General features: G+C 41.7%; 2 protein-coding genes across 7 annotated transcripts in view; one reads left to right on the plus strand and one right to left on the minus strand.

The window, feature by feature from the left end:
* The window catches only part of LOC112262986 (solute carrier family 15 member 4), a 39,346-nt gene extending 36,003 nt beyond the window's left edge, over positions 1–3,343 (minus strand). The window contains exons 1-3 of one of the 2 annotated variants that reach the window (XM_024438908.2): positions 3,213–3,343; positions 2,198–2,821; positions 747–1,039 (exon numbers count right to left, since the gene is read on the minus strand). In XM_024438908.2, the coding sequence (XP_024294676.1) occupies positions 747–1,039; positions 2,198–2,773 (869 nt within the window). In that variant the 5' untranslated portion in view covers positions 2,774–2,821; positions 3,213–3,343. Of the gene's footprint in view, positions 1–746; positions 1,040–2,197; positions 2,822–3,061 lie in introns of both variants that reach the window. The other variant, XM_024438907.2, reaches the window with a different exon arrangement.
* A 345-nt stretch (positions 3,344–3,688) lies between these two features.
* glt1d1 (glycosyltransferase 1 domain containing 1) overlaps positions 3,689–22,319 on the plus strand; it is a 41,439-nt gene continuing 22,808 nt past the window's right edge. For 2 of the 5 annotated variants that reach the window (XM_042331596.1, XM_042331598.1), the window contains exons 1-5: positions 3,691–3,966; positions 5,829–6,004; positions 15,823–15,928; positions 19,343–19,394; positions 21,467–21,503. In XM_042331596.1, the coding sequence (XP_042187530.1) occupies positions 3,899–3,966; positions 5,829–6,004; positions 15,823–15,928; positions 19,343–19,394; positions 21,467–21,503 (439 nt within the window). In that variant the 5' untranslated portion in view covers positions 3,691–3,898. Of the gene's footprint in view, positions 3,967–5,828; positions 6,005–15,822; positions 15,929–19,342; positions 19,395–21,466; positions 21,504–22,319 lie in introns of all 5 variants that reach the window. The other 3 variants (XM_042331600.1, XM_042331599.1, XM_042331597.1) reach the window with 3 other exon arrangements.

A 22,319-nucleotide genomic window follows, 5' to 3' on the forward strand; every position in this document is an offset into this window, starting at 1 on the left:
TAATAAATATCCCATAAACAAACTCAGCTACAATTCAACTAAATTCTGGAGTTAAGAGACTTAATTAGGACTTTTTTGTGAATGTCTCTCCTTTAAAATAACAGCACTTCTAGTGAAAGGGCAGAAACGATATACTAAAGCCTATAATCCCCATCTCTGGATAAAAAGCCTTAACAAGGAATTCTTGAAAGGCTGCAGGATTGACCAACTTAAAATATTCAATGTCAAGCTTTTGGACTGATAGTGCTACTTAGGTTCAAAGTCAAGCAACAGAACTTTGGAATAACTTTCCTCCACAACGAATGATGATGAATGCCAGGGGAAAAAAAGAAACTTCTACAGTACAGGCTGGGGATCAAAGAAAAGTTTAACATATAGGGCTACCAGCAAAACCTAGTGGTGAGATCTTGGACCAGAGAAGATATCATACAGACACACATGCTTTTATCCAAAGGGACTTAGTCATTTTACATTTGGGGGGTGCTGGAAATTGAACCCACAACCCTGGCATTGCAAGCGCAATACTCTACTAACTGAGCCAAACAGGAGCACATAGCCTTATTTTTATTTTTTTATCCTAAAGAAGATTTGAAGATGTTTGTTATAAAGTTAAGAGTATTGGGTGTCCATCGAGATCAGAGAGAGCCCAGCCCTCATTCACACCCTTGATCTAGCCCACATCCAGCTACTGATATAGTACTACTAAGTAAGAGCAACACAATGGTGATCTGGCTGGCCCCTCTTACCGTAGCAGGTTGGGCTCTTTGGACTGTGCAGTGCAGAAGGCGTAACCCAGGATCTTGAACATATCAGTGAAGGCACTACCGTCAGCTGGCTTGTTGATGAAGACTGTACGCCCCAGCAGGAACACCAGGAAGGAGACACCCAGGCACACGGCTGGGATGATGTACCCCAACTGGAAGTTGATGTTCTGCTGGATGTAAGCCACGCCACCTAGGGACAAGATGGCCCCTAGGTTGATGCACCAGTAGAACCAGTTGAAGAACCTGCGAGTGGCCTCTGGGCCACGATCTTTTACCTGTGAGGCAAAAGGGCTTGTCATGGCAACCAATATCATCATTCAACCTCTGCAATCCATCAGCATCCTTTAGAAAAAAAAATGTATTGTAATATTATAATCAAACTCAATAGGCTAGACCCAAAATGGGCATGCATGGCCATCTAAAAAACAGTAGGCCTAATCATAGGAAACATGTTGTTGTAAATCTCCATTCAATGGCATTAAATAAGAATTTGTTCTTAACTGACTTGCCTAGTTAAATATAGGTAAAATAAAACAAGAGTGCATAACTACCATGTGATGCAGCCTACAGTGCTAATATATTCCTTCTATTCCATGCTTCAAAAAAGGGGAAGTAACCTTGTGAAAAGCAATAAGACTGTCCACTAACTCATGAATAGGTTAATCTAATAATGTTTTGAAGATGAACAACTAATTCTACTCAATGGCATGACCATTTTACCACAGTATTACTTTTGTATCCCACATGAAACATTTAGCAATCAAAATGAGTGTCTAAATCAATCACCCACTAAAAATGTGGCAAGCAAAAACAATTGAAAATCATGACGATGGAATTCAAATCTGTGCTAATCAAAGTCACCACCTCTTTGAAAACTATTTTGGCCAGCCTGGTTTAGCTAGATTTGAATAACAATGACCCCTTTCAGTTATTTCCTACTGAAATGTTCTTTCCTCCTTCATGGCGGGTCTTATAGGTAGCCCTAATACTTAATTTCGATGAGAAAAAGAATGAGACACATGTGAGTTTCGCTTCCTATGTTGATGTAAAATTACTCATCTAGCATTCTTCTCAGCCTTAGAGGACTGGTGTGTTGACCTGATTGATGGCATTACCCAAATGTAAACCTCATGATGCAAATTACCAATGGCTACAACTAGCAGGGGTCTTGCGGATTGAGTGATCGTGGTAAACCTAGAGAGATGACAGGCATAGTACATCAACATTTTTCCTATTCCACGATTACCCTTCCAGTCCATATACAAGGCTGACCAAAGTAAGATAATGTTAGAACCTTTCAGGTGTTATAAATTAGTCTGTGTTAGACGGGATCGCATTAGCAACAGTGTTAAGCATAATACATTGAGCATTCATTAAGTTTCCATAACAGATCTTAGAGAGGTTGCTTTGTTCAGTTATAAGATATACTGTACCTGGTCTGCCCCAAATGGAGTGATGTTGGATTTCACTGTTCCCACACCAAGGGCAATGAGAACAAGGGCAGTGTAGATCACTGGCCCGCAGTAAGGTGCCCGTGTGGGGCAGGTCACATTGCTTGGAAGGGTACCGTTTGTGCTCAAACACTCAGCCGGTTGCACTGGAAATGCCATTTCATCACCACACAGGGTATTCTGGGAGTCTGTACTTGCGATAAATGGGAAAAACAGTATGCCAAGAAAGTACAGGATCAAACTGCCAGCAATTGTCCAGAACTTTCCCAGATATGCATCAGCCAGCCAGCCACCAAATGGTGAGATCAGGTATGTAACCCCCATGAACATCAGTGGTGCCTGGCTGGCCTGAGTTCCCTCCCAATAAAATGGGCTACTGTTGAGGAAAAGGACCAGGTTGGAAGTGATGCCATAGAATGCCACTCGTTCCAATGACTCTGCCAGCAGAATAGTAGCACATGCCAGTCTTCTGCCCTGGAACACTGACACAGGCCTGTTCACAGTCACAGAGCTGCTGTCCAAAAGAGGGGTGCTCTCACTGGCATTCCTGCTGGCCATCTTCAGCTGACTTGTTGACTTGAAATGTTCACTGGAAAAACGTCAAACCTAAACAAAATGAACACGGGATGATAAAAATACAACAATACTAGGTGTTATGATGTCGTTAAGATGTTGGAGAGACTACAACGGGGTGGTCCAGTTCAGCTTAAGAGATACTTGTTTTCTTAGATAGCTAAGTAAGGCATGGAATATTAGCTAGCTTACAAAGTTTGGTGTGGTTCATGACATCGGCATGCTAGCTTTAGAAAGATGATTCGCATCATAACACTAAGTAGCATACAGTACCTTTAATGAATGACACACGTTCCAACGTCTGCCATTTAGCCTCCTATCCTAAAAGTTTTCTTGCTCGACCTGACACTAAATCAATGTGTTCAGAAAAGAGAATATCTAGCAAGCTAGCTACTCGCGTAACTGTAATGAAACTGACACTCACACTGCCTGTCACAGCACTGGCGCGTGACTGTAAGCTCCTTCAGCAGTCTAAATTGTGCTTTTTCCCGAATAACATAAACAGATTAAACGACTTCACATAACACTACTGACAGTTTGAGCGACTGAGGCAGTCAATCCCTACATTTTACAAAGTTGTGATTCGTGCAGTTGTTGCGCTGTTTCGATGCACATAGTTGAGTCATCTTAATTCCTCCCACTGTCGTATTTTAGCCTAGCTCCATTGGCCACAATGGTAACATGCTTATAATCTATTGGTCGAAAAGGAAGCCATTCAAAGCTAACACTTCCTGCAGTGCTTGCAGTTCCTCTTTCTTTTGAGTAGAGAGTGTCATGAGTGAAGATCAGAGTACTCAAAATGGAATGAAACGAATTAATAAATATAGCCATAAAAATAATTATATAGCTATATTGTTTTTTTTTTAAAAGGTCGCTAGGCTTTTTTTGGAGGGGCCAGAGAGAGCGTTCCTCGTTTCCAGGGGAACATTACGAAAGACGGACTGTCATTTGTAAACAGTCCCACGTGTGCCAACGATGACGTAGCTCATGGTGTCAACAGGATGAGCTATAAACAGCCTGTAACTCAGTCAACTCTACACGAATTGAACATTCTTTTTACATCGAACCTCTATTGAAATTGTAAATATAGAGACAGCCCTGGGTGTAGCTATGAAATTGCTATTTCTTGCATGCCTCAGTCCAAAAACGGGAAACTGCACCACAGCCGAGAGAATAAGGTAACGTTAGCGAGGTAGTTTTTGGGTTGTCTTGAAAATAAGGAAGTAACGTTAACGTGCTAGCTAGCTCACTGTCAGGAAAATGTGGATCATTAAATATTGGAGACCGGAGCTCAATTTACCTAGCATACAATAAGGAATCATAGTATGTTGGATCTGCAATACATGCCCAGTATTGGCCAATGATTCCCATTCAATGGTCAGTGCCAGAGCCATGTATCTATCGAAATGCACGACTCTGGTTAGTACCCACCTCACCTGTCATTGGTTGTCAAATATATTGGCTAACATCAGTTGGATCAACGCTCCCATCGGGGAATCAGTCGTGATTAATCAAAAACATTAACGCGTAGAGACTGATGTTAACATGAGGTAGAAGGGGGTTCGTTTGTCAGTGCCGAACTGCCAATGAAGCGAACATAAAAGAATACAGGAATTAAAATATTTTGTTAATAGGGGATTGGAGTTGGAGTAAAATGGCGGAAGTGGATGCTGAGTTCAAATCAAACAGCGAGTCGAGTAAAGTTGGTGAAGATGAATATCCTGAATGGACAACCGTAGTTTTGAAAACTGGATCTAAAAGGAAATTCTCTCTAAAATGAGAGTGGAGGATACGTCTATGAATGATAATGATTCACATCTTCTTTGGATGCGTTTGTTGAGTAAGGATGCGTATGTGGGAAACCCGTTTGAGGTGTCAAATGGTGAAGTATACGCTGGGAAAAGTGTCAGAGTGACTGTCAGAGTGACCAGGACTCTGTCAGAGTGACCAGGAGTGGTCTTATTTTGATTTATTGTATTTCTGAAGAACAGAGGAAGATTGCAGTGGGTCTCAAAATTATCCCGACAGCAGAAGTTTGGTACTTTGAACTTCGGAGTAGAGCACCTGTCAAAGGAGTCATCTCAGGGGTGACCACATATGTTCAGGTTGAATACCTGAAGAGAATTCCTGGTGTGGTTGTTGCCCGGCAACTGACCTGCTGGGTGACTGGAGAAAAAGAAGAAAGTCTCTGTCGGTCCTTATGTTTTTTGATAAAGAGCATCTACCTATGCATGTGAAGCTTGGTTATGTAAGATGCATTGTAAGAGCTTTTGTTCCCAAACTCCTGCAGTGTAAGAACTGTAAAGGTTTTGGCAATGTTTCAAGTGTGTGTAGACGGATGTAGTATACTGAAAACGTTGTGCAGAAGGACGAGTTGCAATTGTGGTGGGGCTCATGATCCCGAGTTCCTGGGGTGAAGGAGTTTGAGGTGGCAAAAGTTAGAGCGAGCAATCAAATCTCCTATGCGGAGGCGATTAAAAGATTTGAGAAAGCAAGTAATCCTAGTGAAGTAATCCTAGGTAGTGGATCCACCACAGCCTGTTGTAAATGTTTGCTGTCAGTCAAAAGAAACCCTGTGTTAAAAATGAATATTTTTGTGGCATTCATTGCCACAGTTATAAACTGTATGGCTAAAGTCTCAAAGAAGTCTAAGAAACTGGACATGATTGTGGCTGTGGTGGAAATGTTTTTAGGACTTAAGAATTTTACATCTGAAGACTAGCAAGGGGTACTGGCGCCAGAATACGGCCCGCCCGCCCTCCCAGGCTCCCCTTGAGCCTCTAGGGAACAGATCTGTTTATTTTTATAACAGTGAAGTTGTTTTATTTATTTTAAATCTTTTTTTTTGCTAGTATTTCCGTTTTTTGGGGGGGAATTCTGTTTCCATCCATCACAGTAGGTGGCGGAATGCACATTTAAATGGTTGCCAATATACCATAAAAGAAGAAGTGCTCCCACCTAGCTAGCTATCCAGTTAACCTACACATCGAGATATAGCTATAGTGCTAGCTAACTGTAAGCTACAATCTTTTCATTTCAGGGCACACATTGAATCAGCGGGTCACACCTGTGAGCTTCGAGATGCTGCGGATTTCAAGTCATCGGCAGAGGTGGCCAGTTTGATAGAACAGAAGCCACCCTTCGAGGGTGCTATTGCCATTCACCTGTTCAAAGGAGGCAGGCTCCTTCTAGGTGAAGCTACAGTACCTTCAGAAAGTATTCATTCCCGTTGACTTATTCCACATTTTGTTGTGTTACAGCCTGAATTCAAAATGGATTAAATCTATTTTTTACACACAATACCCCATAATAACAAAGTGACAGCATGTTTTTAGAAATGTTTGCTTATTTATTGAAAATGAAATACAGAACCGTATTTACATCAGTATTCAAACCCCTTTGCTATGACAATTCAAATTGAGCTCAGATGCATCCCATTTCCTTTGATCATCCTTGAGATATCACTACAATTTGATTGGAGTCCACCTGTTACTAGGGATGCACATTTTGGGGAATATTCAGAGGTTTAAACTTTCCGTGGGAATATATGTGAATTAATGGAAATGTATGCAAATTAATGTTAATACCATTTTAAATGTAGATGTTTTTTTGCATTGGATACACAGTTGAAGTCAGAAGTTTACATACACCTTAGCCAAATACATTTAAACTCAGTTTTTCACAATTATATATATTTAATCCAAGTAAAAATTCCCTTTCTTGGGTCAGTTAGGATCACCACTTTATTTTAAGAATGTGAAATGTCAGAATAAAGTAGAATAAATGATTTATTTCAGCTTTTATTTCTTTCATCACATTCCCAGTGGGTCAGAAGTTTACATACACTGAATTAGTATTTGGTAGCATTGCCTTTAAATTGTTTAACTTGGGTCAAATGTTTCGGGTAGCTTTCCACAAGGTTCCCACAATAAGGTGAATTTTGGCCTATTCCTCCAGACAGAGCTGGTGTAACTGAAACAGGTTGTAGGCCTCCTTGCTTGCACACACTTTTTCAGTTCTGCCCACAAATGTTCTATAGGATTGAGGTCAGGGCTTTGCGATGGCCACTCCAATACCTTGACTGTTGTCCTTAAGCCATTTTGCCACAACTTTGGAAGTATGCTTGGGGTCATTGTTCATTTGGAAGACCCATTTGCGATCAAGCTTTAACTTCCTGACTGATGTCTTGATGTTGCTTCAATATATCCACACAATTTTCCTTCCTCATGACACCATCTATTTTGTGAAGTGCACCAGTCCCTCCTGCAGCAAAGCATCCCCAGAACATGATGCTGCCACCTCCTTGCTTCACGGTTGGTATGGTGTACTTCGGCTTGCAAGCCTCCCCCTTTTTCATTCAAACATTACAATGGTCTTTATGGCCAAACAGTTATATTTTTGTTTCATCAGACCAGAGGACATTTCTCCAAAAAGTACGATCTTTGTCCCCATGTGCAGTTGCAAACTGTAGTCTGACTTTTTAATGGTGGTTTTGGAGCAGTGGCATCTTCCTTGCTGAGCGGCCTTTCAGGTTATGTCGATATAGGACTTGTTTTACTGTGGATATATATACTTTTGTGCCCGTTTCCTCCAGCATCTTCACAGGGTCCTTTGCTGTTGTTCAACTTTTCGCACCTAAGTATGTTAATCTCTAGGAGACAGGACGCATCTCCTTCCTGAGCGGTATGACGGCTGCGTGGTTCCATGGTGTTTATACTTGCGTACTATTGTTTGTACAGATGAACGTGGTACCTTCTGGCGTTTGGAAATTGCTCCCAAGGATGAACCAGACTTGTGGAGGACTTTTTGATGTCTTGACTGATTTCTTTTGATTTTCTCATGATGTCAAGCCAAGAGGCACTGAGTTTGAAGGTAGGCCTAGAAATACATCCACAGGTACACCTCCAATTGACTCAAATGATGTCAATTAGCCTATCAGAAGCTTCTAAAGCCATGACATAATTTTCTTGAATTTTCCAAGCTATTTAAAGGCACAGTCAAGTTAGTGTATGTAAACTTCTGACCTTCTGGATTTGTGATTTCAGTGAATTATAAGTGAAATCATCTGTAAACAATTGTTGGAAAAATTATTTGTGTCATGCACAAAGTAGATGTCAAAACTATAGTTTGTTAACAAGAAATGTGTGGAGTGGTTGAAAAACGAGTTTTAATGTCTCCAACCTAAGTGTATGTAAACTTCCGACTTCAACTGTATTTACCATATCATAGAGACAGAAACATAAACCTTTTACCTTATCATAAGTAGACATAATTGCAAATAACTATTTAGTTACGAATTGAACTTTAATTAAATGAGTTGACTCTTCACATGGGATGGTTTCACTGAACAACAAAAGTAAGCGAATATTGAATGATCCCCAATGATCCATTGCATCTCCCAAAAACGTTTTCAACATACATCTGTAAAATGATAGTCTAGAAACTAAAGCTTTGCTTGTCTTCCTCTCAGGCTTCCATGTCTTCTCCCTTGACCTCCTCAATGTCCACCTCGAACATCAGACTCTGAGGCCTCATCTTCACTATCACTTTCCAACCTTGTTGAGGATGGCTTGTTATCAGGCTCCAAATGCCTCATTTGCCCAGCTGGCCACCAATTTTCCAACCCTTGTATTGGTCAACCTGTTGCATGCTTTGGTGTGTGTGTTCCCAAACAAGGACTATTTGCACTCTGAGGCGGCTGATGTTGGAGGGATTTGTAGGATGATGGAGGCAACAGGGGAAAGAGCCTCAGATCCACAAAGTCCCTTCCACCAGATGGCTGATGAGATATGTTGGCACGACTGCCATATTGTATCTCCATCCCAAAGCCTTTGCTTGGAAGTGTACTTCGCCAGACTTCCAAGAACCTTGACCTCGTCCAGGCCAAGGTGGCGAGACACGGTAGTGATGACACCATAGGCTTTGTTGATCTCTGCACCAGACAGGATGCTCTTGCCAGCGTACTTGTGGTCCAACACGTACGCTGCGGCATGTATGGACTTCAGGCAATAGTCTTCACACTTTTCTATGTATTTCAGAACTGTAGTTTCCTCTGCTTGGAGCAACAGTGAAGTGGGCAGGGCTATTCGGATTTCTTCTCTTACATCTGCAAGCAGAGTCTGAATATCAGACAGGATGGCATTGTCTCCCTCAATCCATGCAATGGCTACTGCTATAGGTTTCAGGGCTTTTTCAGGCTGCTTACCACTCTGTCCCAAAATCCATAATCCAGAAGGATCTTCTTGATGGAGCTGTCCATATCGGCAGACTGTGATATGGCCATTTCTTGGAGCGACTCCTACCCCTCCAGGAGACTGTCAAACATCACAACACCACCCCAATGGGTGTTGCTGGGCAGCTTCAATGTGGTGCTCTTATTCTTATCACTTTGCTTGGTGAGGTAAATTGCTGCTATAACTTGATGACCCTTCACATACCTAACCATTTCCTTGGCTATCTTGTAGAGTATATCCATTGTTTTCAGTGCCATGATGTCCTTGATGAGCAGATTCAATGCATGAGCAGCACAGCCAATGGGTGTGATGTGAGGGTAGGACTCCTCCACTTTAGTCCAAGCAGCCTTCATTTTTGCAGCATTGTCTGTCACCAGTGCAAATACCTTCTGTGGTCCAAGGTCATTGATAACTGCCTTCAGCTCATCTGCAATGGAGACCGGTGTGTCTGTTGTCCCTTTTGTCTTTGCTATTGTAGAATACTGGTTGAGGGGTGGAGATGATGTAGTTATTTTTTCCTTGCCCACGAACATTCGACCACCCATCAGAGATGATTGCAATAGTCTGCTTTCTCTATGATTTTCTTGACCTTCACTTGAACTCTGCATCCAGCAAATGAGTAGATAAAGCATGTCTGGTTGGAAGGGTGTATGCTGGGCGAAGAACATTCAGACATCTCTTTCAATACACATTTCCTGTGAACATCAAAGGTGAACCAGTTGCATACACAGTTCGAGCAAGACATTCATCAGCATTTCTCTGACTACGTTCCTCCATTGAGTCAAAAAAACATCTGATTCCAGGAGGACCATGAGCTGTTGCTATCGATAAGGTGTCTGATTCATCAGTTTCACCTCGAATAGAAGTAGAGGGACTTTTGTCCAGAGGTTGCTTGTTGTGAGCGCTGAGGGAACTTTATGCATTTTGCCAGATGATTCTGCATCTTTGTTGCATTCTTCACATATGATTTGGCACAGTATTTGCAAATGTACACAGCTTTTCATTCTACATTAGATGCAGTGAAATGTCTCCACACATCAGATAGTGGCCGTTGCATTTTCCTGTAAAGATTAGGAAAAAAATTACAATTCCATGTACAGATAAATAGTTAAGCGGTTAGATTAAGCAACTCCTTTGTAAGATAAATGTTTTAAAATTAAACATGTATGGAAACAGGTTAATTTACACCTCTCAGTTAGCAGGCTCAAGCAAACTAAAATCCACATGGTAGCAAAAACTAAATTGTTAACAAGTTAGAAATGATTTAAACACACACACTGTAGGATACTATTTACTAGTTAACAAAAAAATAATGTATGTCATTTAAAATATATTCACCCCACCCAGTATTCTATTCAAAACTTACCAGAAAGCATGTAGTCCTTGGCTCAGACAGTGTAGTAGTGTGGGCTCAATAGCATCTCACTAGTGTGCAAGATCTTGAGAATCAGCTGTACATGTGATGGAAGAGTACACAGCACATGTGATGGAAAAATACACTGTGCATGCAGAGGGTTGCAATTCCATTGAATTGGGGATAGTTTCATCAAAATATGCCACAAGACCTAGAATTGCTTTATGTGTATCCCACGAAAAAGGTTCACTGTTATAAGCTAACTTTTTTGATGAATTTAAGGAAAATTAGTATATTTTTAGTATATTTGGATAGAAAACACTCTGAAGTTTCTAAAAACTGTTTGGATGATATCTGTGAGTATAACAGAACTCATATGGCAGGCAAAAACTTGAGATAAAATCCAACCAGGAAGTGGGAAATCTGAGGTTTGTAGTTTTTCCACTCTTTGCCTATCCAAGATGCAGTGTAAATTTGGTCCGATTACTCTTCCTAAGGCTTCCATTAGATGTCAACAGTCTTTAGAACCTTGTTTAGAACCACAGGCTTTAGAACCACAGGCTTCTACTGTGAAAGGGGAGAGAATGAGAGCTGTTTCAATCAGGTGTCTGGCAGAAGGCCATGAGCTGGTCACGCGCGTGGCCGTTAGAGCGACCTGCGTTCCATTGCATTTCTAAAGACAAAGGAATTGTCCGGTTGGAACATTATTGAAGATTTATGTTAAAAACATCCTAAAGATTGATTCTATACATCGTTTGACATGTTTCTACGAACTCTAACGGAACTTTTTAACTTTTTGTGTGGACCTAGTACTCGCGCCTCATGAATTTGGATTTGTGAACTAAACGCGCGAACAAAAAGGAGGTATTTGGACATGATGGACTTTATCGAACAAAACAAACATTTATTATGGAACTGTGATTCCTGAGATTGAATTCTGATGAATATCATCAAAGGTAAGTGAATATTTATAATGCTATTTCTGACTTCTGTTTACTCCACAACATGGTGGGTATATGTATGGCTTGTTCTGGTTTCTGAGCGCTGTACTCAGATTATTGCATGGTGTGCTTTTTCCGTAAAGCTTTTTTGAAATCTGACACAGTGGTTGCATTAAGGAGAAGTTTATCTATAATTCCATGCATAACACTTGTATCTTTTATCAATGTTTATTTTGAGTATTTCTGTAAATTGATGTGGCTCTTTGCATAATCACCGGATGTTTTGGAATCAAAACATTACTGAACATAACGCACCAATGTAATCTGAGATTTTTGGATATAAATATGAACTGTATCGAACAAAACATACATGTCTTGTGTAACATGAAGTCCTATGAGTGTCATCTGATGAAGATCATCAAAGGTTAGTGATTCATTTTGTCTCTATTTCTGCTTTTTGTGACTCCTCACTTTGGCTGGAAAAATGTTTTTCTGTGACTAGGTGCTGACCTAACATAATTGCATGGTATGCTTTCGTCGTAAAGCCTTTTTGAAATCGGACACTGTGGTTGGATTAACAAGTTTATCTTTAAAATGGTGTATAATACTTGTATGTTTGAGGAATTTTAATTATGAGATTTCTGTTGTTTGAATTTGGCGCCCTGCACTTTCACTGGCTGTTGTCATATCGATCCCGATAACGGGAGTCCAGCCGTAACTTCCCATGGAAAATTTCCGGACATTTCCAGGAAAGTTTCTGACCCTTTGCAACCCTATCTGTGATCAATTCAATTGTTTGGATATGATTTAGAAAGAAACACACCTGTCTATATAAGGTCTGACAGTTGACAGAGCCGAAACTAAACCAAACTATATCTCCATAAATCATTGAGATAGAATTGTGATGAAGGGTATAAAACCATTTCTAGAGTGTTGAAAGTTTCCAAGAGCACAGTGGTCTCCGTCATTGGGAAATTGAAAAAATATGGAACTACACAGACTCTGCCTAAAGCTGGCCAACTAGGCAAGAAGGACCTTGGTCAGAGAACCCAATGACAACTCTGACAGAAATACAGAGTTCCTTGGCTGAGATGGGAGTACCTGCCAGAAGGATAACAGTCTCTACAGCACTTCACCAATCTGGATTTTATGGGAGAGTTACCAGACGGAAGCCATTCCGGAGAAAAAGGCACATGACGGCACACCTGGACTTTGCAGAAAGACTCTGAGAGCATAAGGCAAAAGATTACGTGGTCTGACGAGACATAAATTGAACTCTTTGTCCTGAATGCAAAGCACTATGTCTGGAGAACCAGGGACAGCTCATCACCCATCTAACACCATCCATACCTTGAATTATGGTGGTGGCAGCATCATGCTCAAATCAAATTTTATTTGTCACCTTTGTAAGGTTGGAGCCCATCTTGTCACCTTTGTAAGGTTGGAGCCGAAATGACCTTACAGTGAAATGCTTACTTACAAGCCCTTAACCAACAATGCAGTTTTAAGAAAATCTCTAAAAAAGTAAGAGATAAGAGTAACAAATAATTAAAGAGCAGCAGAAAATAACAACAGTGGGGCTATATACAGGGGGTACCGACTGGTCTCCTGAGGGAGAATAGGTTTTGTCGTGCCCTCTTCACGACAGTGTTGGTGTGCTTGGACCATGTTTGTTTGTTGGTGATGTGCACACCAAGGAACTTGAAGCTCTCAACCTGCTCCACTAAAGCCTCCCTCAATGAGAATGGGGCTGTCCTCGGTCCTCCTTTTTCTGTAGTCCACAATTATCTCCTTTTGTCTTGATCACATTGAGGGAGAGGTTGTTGTCCCTGCACCACACGGTCAGGTCTCTGACCTCCCTATAGGCTTTCTCGTAGTTGTCAGTAATCAAGCCAACCACTGTTGTGTCATCAGCACATTTAATGATGGGGTTGGAGTCGTGCCTGGCCGTGCAGTCATGAGTGAACATGGAGTACAGGAGGGGACTGAGCACGCACGCCTGAGGGGACCCCGTGTTGAGGATCAGCATGGCGGATGTGTTGTTACCTACCCTTACCACCTGGGGGTGGCCCGTCAGGAAGTCTAGGATCCAGATGCAGAGAGAGGTGTCTAGTCCCACGGTCCTTAGCTTATTGATGAGCTTTGAGGGTACTATGGTGTTGAGCTGAGCTGTAGTCAATGAATAGCTTTCTCACATACAGTGGGGAGAAAAAGTATTTGATACACTGACGGGTTTGCACACACCAGGTTTGCACACACTGCAGCAGGGATTTTGGCCCACTCCTCCATACAGACCTTCTCCAGATCCTTCAGGATTCGGGGCTGTCGCTGGGCATTACGGACTTTCAGCTCCCTCCAAAGATTTTCTATTGGGTTCAGGTCTGGAGACTGGCTAGGCCACTCCAGGATCTTGAGATGCTTCTTACGGAGCCACTCCTTAGTTGCCCTGGCTGTGTGTTTCGGGTCGTTTTCAATGCTCTTGCTGAGGTAAGGAGGTTGTTGGTCAAGATCTCGCGATACATGGCCCCATCCATCCTCCCATCAATACGGTGCAGTCATCCTGTCCCCTTTGCAGAAAAGCATCCCTCCAAGAATGATGTTTCCACCTCCATGCTTCACAGTTGGGATGGTGTTCTTGGGGTTGTACTCATCGTTCTTCTTCCTCCAAACACGGCGAGTGGAGTTTAGACCAAAAAGCTCTATTTTTGTCTCATCAGACCACATGACTTTCTCCCATTCCTCCTCTGGATAATCCAGATGGTCATTGGCAAACTTCAGACAGGCCTGGACATGCGCTGACTTGAGCAGGGGGACCTTGCGTGCGCTGCAGGATTGTAATCCATGACGGCGTAGTGTGTTACTAATGGTTTTCTTTGAGACTGTGGTCCCAGCTCTCTTCAGGTCATTGACCAGGTCCTGCCGTGTAGTTCTGGGCTGATCCCTTACCTTCCTCATGATCATTGATGCCCCACGAGGTGAGATCAAGCATGGAGCCCCAGACCCAGGGTGATTGACCATCATCTTGAACTTCTTCCATTTTCTAATAATTGCGCCAACAGTTGTTGCCTTCTCACCAAGCTGCTTGCCTATTGTTCTGTAGCCCATCCCAGCCTTGTGCAGGTCGACAATTTTATCCCTGATGTCCTTACACAGCTCTCTGGTCTTGGCCATTGTGGAGAGGTTGGAGTCTGTTTGATTGAGTGTGTGGACAGGTGTCTTTTATACAGGTAACAAGTTCAAACAGGTGCAGTTAATACAGGTAATGAGTGGAGAACAGGAGGGCTTCTTAAAGAAAAACTAACAGGTCTATGAGAGCCAGAATTCTTACTGGTTGGTAGGTGATCAAATACTTATGTCATGCAATAAAATGCTAATGAATTACTTAAAAATCATACAATGTGATTTTCTGGATTTTTGTTTTAGATTCCGTCTCTCACAGTTGAAGTGTACCTATGATAAAAATTACAGACCTCTACATGCTTTGTAAGTAGGAAAACCTGCAAAATCGGCAGTGTATCAAATACTTGTTCTCCCCACTGTAGGTGTTGCTTTTGTCCAGGTGGGAAAGGGCAGTGTGGAGTGCAATAGAGATTGCATCATCTGTGGATCTGTTGGTGCGGTATGCAAATTGGAGTGGGTCTAGGGTTTCTGGGATAATGGTGTTGATGTGAACCATGACCAGCCTTTCAAAGCATTTCATGGCTACAGACGTGAGTGCTACGGGTCGGTAGTCTATGTGGATGCTTCTCAGCAGCAGGGTCTGGGAGACTGGTAAGGTTAGGGGAACAATGAATTAAGCCAAATACAGGCAAATCCTTGATGAGAACCTACTTCTGAGTGCAAACAATCTTAGACTGGGCGAAAATGTATGTTCCAACAGGACATTGACCCCAAGCATACAGCCAAAGCAATGCTGGATTGGCTTCAGAACAAGAATGGGAAAGTCCTTGAGTGGCCAAGTCAAAGCCTGGACTTGAATTCCATTGAAAATATTTGGAAAGATCGCTGTTCACCGCCGCTCCCCATCTAACTTATCAGAGCTTGACAAAATCTGCAAGGAAAAATGGGAGAAAATTCAAAATCCAGACATGCAAGGCTGATACAGACGTAGTCAATTTGGCTCAAAGCTCTAATCGCTGCCAAAGTTGCTTCTACAAAGTATAGACTCGGGTTTGAATGTAAATGAGATATTTATGTATTTCATTTTAAATACATTTGCAAAAATGTAAACAAAAACAAAAATAACTGTCATTATGGGGTATTGTGTGTGTTGAATGTTGAATTCTGTCTTTAACTACAAAATGTGGAATATGTCCGTGATGAATTCCTTCTGAAGCCACTGTATATTTGCATCTTATCACCTTTTCTTATTCCCTTATTGATTCACCCTTTCTTTGAGGTGAATTGTACTGATAATGTCATTGATAGTAGCTTAACTAGCTAATAATAGAAGGATAAAGGTTCCAACTTTATCAACATCCCCCCCTTTTCTGCTCTTTATACCAGACACTCAAGTGCCCTTTGGAGTAGTCTTCGGAGGAACAGACATAAATGAAGATGTGAAAGTGGAGCAGAAGCGTGCAGTTATGGAGCAGGTGTTGCTGAAAGCCAGGTGAAGTCAAGCCTCTCAGACTCTAGATTTGGAAACCATTAATGTCCAGTTGAACCACAGACTCCAATCAAATCAAATGTATTTATAAAGCCCTTCTTACATCAGCTGATGTCACAAAGTGCTCTACTGAAACCCTGCCTAAAACCCCATACGGCAAGCAATGCAGGTGTAGAAGCACAGTGGCTAGGAAAAACTCCCTAGAAAGGCCAGAACCTAGGAAGAAACCCAGAGAGGAACCAGGCTATGAGGGGTGGCCAGTCCCCTTCTGGCTGTGCCGGGTGGAGATTATAACAGAACATGGCCAAGATGTTCAAATGTTCATAGAGGACCAGCAGGGTCAAATAATAATAATCACAGTGGTTGTCGAGGGTGCAACAGGTCAGCACCTCAGGGGTAAATGTCAGTTTGCTTTTCATAGCCGATCATTCAGAGTATCTCTACCGCTCCTGCTGTCTCTAGAGAGTTGAAAACAGCAGGTCTGGGACAGGTAGCACGTCTGGTGAACAGGTCAGGGTTCCATAGCCACAGGCAGAACAGTTGAAACTGGAGCAGCAGTACGGCCAGGTGACTGGGGACAGCAAGGAGTCATGAGGCCACGTAGTCCTGAGGCATTGTCCTAGGGCTCAGGTCCTCTGAGAAAAAAAGAGAAAGAGAATTAGAGAGAGCATACTTAAATTCATACTGGACACTGGATAAGACAGGAGAAATACTTCAGATATAACAGACTGACCCTAGCCCCCTGACATAAACACTAGAGGCTGAGACAGGGGTCAGGAGACACTGTGACCCCATCTGACGATACCTCCGGACAGGGCCAAACAGGCAGGATATAACCCCACCCACTTTGCCAAAGCACAGCCCCCACACCACTAGAGGGATATCTTCAACCACCAACTTACCATCCTGAGGGGTGGTAAGGGGTGACTCAGCCTCTGTAATAGGGTTTAGAGGCAGAGAATCCTAGTGGAGAGAGGGGAACCAGCCAGGCAGAGACAGCAAGGGCAGTTCGTTGCTCCAGTGCAATTCCGTTCACCTATACACTCCTGGGCCAGACTACACTCAATCATAGGACCTACTGAAGAGATGAGTCTTCAATAAAGACTTAAAGGCTGAGACCGAGTCTGCATCTCTCACATGGGTAGGCAGACCATTCCATAAAAATGGAGCTCTATAGGAGAAAGCCTTGCCTCCAGCTGTTTGGGACAGTACGTAGGCCTGCATCTTGTGACCGTAGCGTACGTGTAGATATGTACGGCAGGACCAAATCGGAAAGGTAGGTAGGAGCAAGCCCATGTAATGCTTTGTAGGTTAGCAGTAAAACCTTGAAATCCGCCCTTGCCTTAGCAGGAAGCCAGTGTAGAGAGACTAGCACTGGAGTAATGTGATCAAATCTTTTGGTTCTAGTCAAGATTCTAGTAGCTGTGTTTAGCACTAACTGAAGTTTAATTCGTGCTTTATCCGGTGGCCAGAAAGTAGAGCATTGCAGTAGTCTAACCTAGAAGTGACAAAAGCGTGGATTAATTCTTCTGCATCATTTTTAGACATTAAGTTTCTGATTTTTGCAATGTTACGTAGATGGGAAAAAAGCTGTCCTTGAAAAAGTCTTGATATGTTTGTCAAAAGAAAGATCAGGGTCCAGAGTAATGCCAAGGAAGACTGTACAACCATCAAGATTAATTGTCAGATTCAACAGAAGATCTCTTTGTTTCTTGGGACCTAGAACAAACATCTCTGTTTTGTCCGAGTTTAAAAGTAGAACATGTGCAGCCATCCACTTCCTTATGTCTGAAACACAGGCTTCCAGGGAGGGCAATTTTGGGGTTTCACCAAGTTTCATCGAAATGTACAGCTGTGTGTCATCCGAATAGCAGTGAAACTTAACATGTTTCCGAATGACATCACCAAGATGTAAAATATATAGTGAAAACAACAGTGGTCCTAAAACGGAACCTTGAGGAACACTGAAATTTACAGTTGATTTGTCAGAGGACAAACCATCCACAGAGACAAACTGATATCTTTCCGACAGATAAGATCTAAACCAGGCCAGGACTTGACCATGCATCCAGAATACATGCTAACAATTTTCAACTACTGTACTCTGGACAGTTCCCTTGCTTTTTTGCAATTTTAAATGTCTACCCCTGAACACATTACCAAAAAGCCCATGCAGTTGGTCTGAAAAATATAACACCATTAAACTTGCTATTGAATGAATACGTTATAATTTACAGTATCACATTTTAAGACCACACACACGCATAACAATTGTATAATTGCTGCCTTGACTATGTTTCTTTATATTGTCTCAGTAGTGGATAGTGCACCATAGAGGTTTGGCTGAAGTACAGTGAGAATGTGTGGGAAAATAAAGACAGGATTACTATGAGCTACCACTAGGAGAACTTCTGGGTCTGTATTACTGGCATGAAACAGTGAGGTTGAACTGTCTTACCAGTGAAGCTAACCCCAGCTGGGCTGGTTATGTGTTCTATCTTCGTGGGATCCTGCCCTGCCTCTAATGCTGCTGGCTAGTGGTGCATTGGCTCAGTATCTGAGCCTAGGCTATACGTCTTATTTCACAGAGAACTTTGTGTCTTTATTTTCAAGGGTGTTGTTTTGATTTTACAGCCCGTAAGACACCCATCTAGTATGAGTCTAAGGGATAATTGCTTCTGGGGAACACTGGTGTAATCTGGGTCACATGACTTCAAACGTCTCAGTCATGGCACCTCCTGCTGTTACCGCCTCTCCTCACAAAGCTTGATCATGAAATTAATGTCACCCATAACTAGGCCTGTTGGCCCATTTCACAATCCTTACGAAATATAGCACATCACTGCCTTTTTGTTCAACATTTCCTTTGTATTCTTAGTAGGGCCCGACCGATATATTGTTTCACCGATGTTATCAGCCGATATTGGCCTTTTTAAAATCCTATTCCACGACATACATTAAGTAGGGTGAGAAAAGGGAATGTCATGTTTCTCTGAACACTTGTGGCCATTCTCATATTGGACAATTGCTCCTTTGAAATGCTGTGTGGTAAATGTCACTTTTTCATGTCCCTGCTGTAAAACAGTATATCGGCAGATATATCGGTATCAGTTAGGTTTGTCTCCCCCCAAAATTTGAATTGTCATCAGACCCACCCAAAAGAACATGTTGATTCACGCACAAATCCTTCCTCAAACCAGCAGCAGCAACTTCTCCACCCTTACCTACGCATCCTCAGTTAGGAGGTTTGTGTGGAGTTCCTGTCATATGCCTTTGATTTTCTGCTCTGATATTTTCTCAACTGTTATTGTTTGGAAAGGAGTGACAGATGCTAACCCTGAAAGACTATTGTGTTATCATACTGTCCATGACCATTAACTGAAGTAATGGGTTTTCTTTTTATCTTTTTTTTTACAGATTTGCTGTGGCATTTACTGACAAACTGAAAGCAGAGGCTGAAGTATTTCTGGTAGCTATGATTCATTCATCAGTTTTAACTCTGCTTGTAGTAGTGCTCACATATGACCATTTTAAACCGAGCAAGCACACTTACTGTAAAGTGGGGGTTCAAAGATGCCTCATTCAAGTACATGGCCAGGTGTGTTTTATGTCTACCATAGTGTTTCATTATAGTATGTCTCTAAGTTATATAGTAACTGGTTCAATTAAATGTTCATATGAATCCGTATTGAGAACATGGGAGACGTAAAGGAAATTTCTGCTAATATTGTGCCAAATGATATGTGTGATATGTGTAATGATGGCAGTCTACAGGGGCAAGCCATCTCAGAGGTCATTGTAGAAGCGAGTGAAATATTTTTCACTTCCAATTTACAGCACATCAAGAGACAGCAGGCACCTGACAGCCACAGTAAATACAACAGAATGGTTTTACTAACCAAAACACAATATCCTGGCCCGTCCCATAATAGTGTGGCAATATAACAATATCACCATGTTTTATTTCCAGATTAAGCGGAATGGCACGCTTTATCGCTGTCATCTATCAGTGACAGCAAGCAATCAGGGCAGGCGCAGGGAGACTGTGCAACGCTTTTTATTGAGACAGAAAACACACATGGGGGATAGATCAAGTCTAACTGTGTGATAGCATCCAGTCAATTACCTTTCCATCAACTGTGAATTATTGGCTTGGGCTCACCCCTTTCACATGGTGATGACTGTTTATGCTTATTTTGCGGTGGTAATGCACAGTGCCTTCAAAAAGTTTTCACACCCCTTGACTTTTTCCATATTTTGTGTTACAACCTGAATTTAACATTTATTAAATTGATATTTTGTGTCACTGGCCTTTTAATACCCCATAATGTCAATGTTTAGACATGTTTACTAATTAATTAAAAATGAAAAGCTTCAGTATCTTGAGTCAATAAGTATTCAACCCCTTTGTTATGGCAAGCCTAAGTACAGGAGTAAAAATTTGCTTAACAAGTCAGGGCACATGTTGGTAGATGGGTATAAAAAATAAAGCAGACATTGAATATCCCTTTGAGCATGTTGAAGTTATTCATTACACTTTGGATGGTGTATCAATACACCCAGTCACTACAAAGATAAACGCGTCCTGACTAACTCAGTTTGCGGAGAGGAAAGAAACCGCTCAGGGATTTCACCATGAGGCCAATGGTGACTTTAAAACAGTTACAGTTTGAAGACTGATAGGAGAAACCTGAGGATGGATCAATAACATTGTAGTTACTCCACAATACTAACCTAATTGACAGAGTGAAAAGAAGGAAGTCTGTACAGAATAAAGATATTCAAAATCATGCATCCTGTTTGCAATAGGTCACTAAAGTAAACCTGCAAAAGATGTGGCAAATAAATTAACTTTATGTCTTGAATACAAAGCGTTATGTTTGGGGCAAATTGAAAACAACAAAAACATCACTGAGTACAAATTGACCTTTCAGCAGCACAATAACCTAAAAAAGGACACATATACACTGGAGTTGCTTACCAAGATAACATTCATTGAATGTTCCTGAGTGGCCTAGTTACCGTTTTGACTTAAATCGGCTTGAAAATCTATGGCAAGAGTTAAATGGCTGTCCAGCAATGATCAACAACAATTTAGGAAATCTGTTCCCAAATATTCCCACGCATAGAGAGGTATATGTGATCGTATCCCAATATAATCAAGGTTTGAAATGATTCTGTTTTTGTCAAATACTATATCTGTTTGTGATTATTGCGTTCAATTTTCAGTGTATAAATGATTAATAACTGCTGTATATTCCGGCCACCTGACCAGAACATACAGCACATAATTTGTACACTGCAAATTGACCGCAATTTTTTTTAAAAATAAAGATAACGTACACTTTATGTTAACACATTATTGCTTCCAGTTATCTGTGGGAGAAAAAATATTCTGTTATGAAACTGCCTGTCACCATACTTGTTAGTTCTCCTTAATGGGGTGTGTCTTACCATGCAAATAATTTTGTATGTTTAAATTGCTGCATTAAACTTTCAGGATTTTTTCCAATATCATATTCTCTGTTTTCATTCCCCCAGCTGTCCCAAAGCAGCAAAATCTACGTCCAGCCTCAAGGTAAGCTCTGTAGGATGAAATATTCACTGCCCGTAGTTGTGCTTCCCTGTGTGTCTGTGGCAGTATTTTCTGTTGCAATAAGCAGCTTTGGCAGTTCTCCCACCACAACATGCTGCAGTAGAGTATTTTGAGTCGCTCTTGCCATTGGCTATCTGTCACACCACATGGGTCAGCACAAAGCAGCACAGAGAGGTGTACTGTAGGTCTCCAAGCTGCATGTCTGCTGAGCCAATAGTGCCCAGCCCCAGCAAAACAGACCAGACTGCTGCCAGTGTCCTCAGCAAAGCCAGGTTACAGAGAGATGTGCTAACCAACTGTATTACCCACTAAACATGTCGGTGACAAAACCCCCCTGGAGAAGTACAGTAATGATGCATGTGAAAGATGTAACATGTCAGCATGTAGCATTCCCAGATGTGTAATCTTACCTCATATGTCACACAGTAGTGGCTCATTGTCATCACCCAATGTGGAGTATGTGTGATAAGTTGCACGGAGATGCAGAGCACATTAGCGTGTTAATATGGAGGGCAGCCTAATGATAGATATGACCTTTAAGAAAGTCAGGGTTGTCAGTAAATTATTATTAATCTTATGGACCCCCGCACTTACCTCAGATGACCTACTGTATGTACGTATTCGGTGCAGTGCAGTCAACAAATATGATTTTTCTGTGTTTTATGTTTCTACACCATGAGGTTGGAATAATACTGTGAAAATGATTATAATGTACTTTTAGTTTCTGAGCTGTTTGAAATAACTGTGTGAGGTTTCATCTTGTTTTGCTGGGTGGGGTTTTTGAACTGTCTGATCAAA

Source organism: Oncorhynchus tshawytscha, linkage group LG12 (assembly GCF_018296145.1).
Source record: "Oncorhynchus tshawytscha isolate Ot180627B linkage group LG12, Otsh_v2.0, whole genome shotgun sequence".
Taxonomy (NCBI): domain Eukaryota; kingdom Metazoa; phylum Chordata; class Actinopteri; order Salmoniformes; family Salmonidae; genus Oncorhynchus; species Oncorhynchus tshawytscha.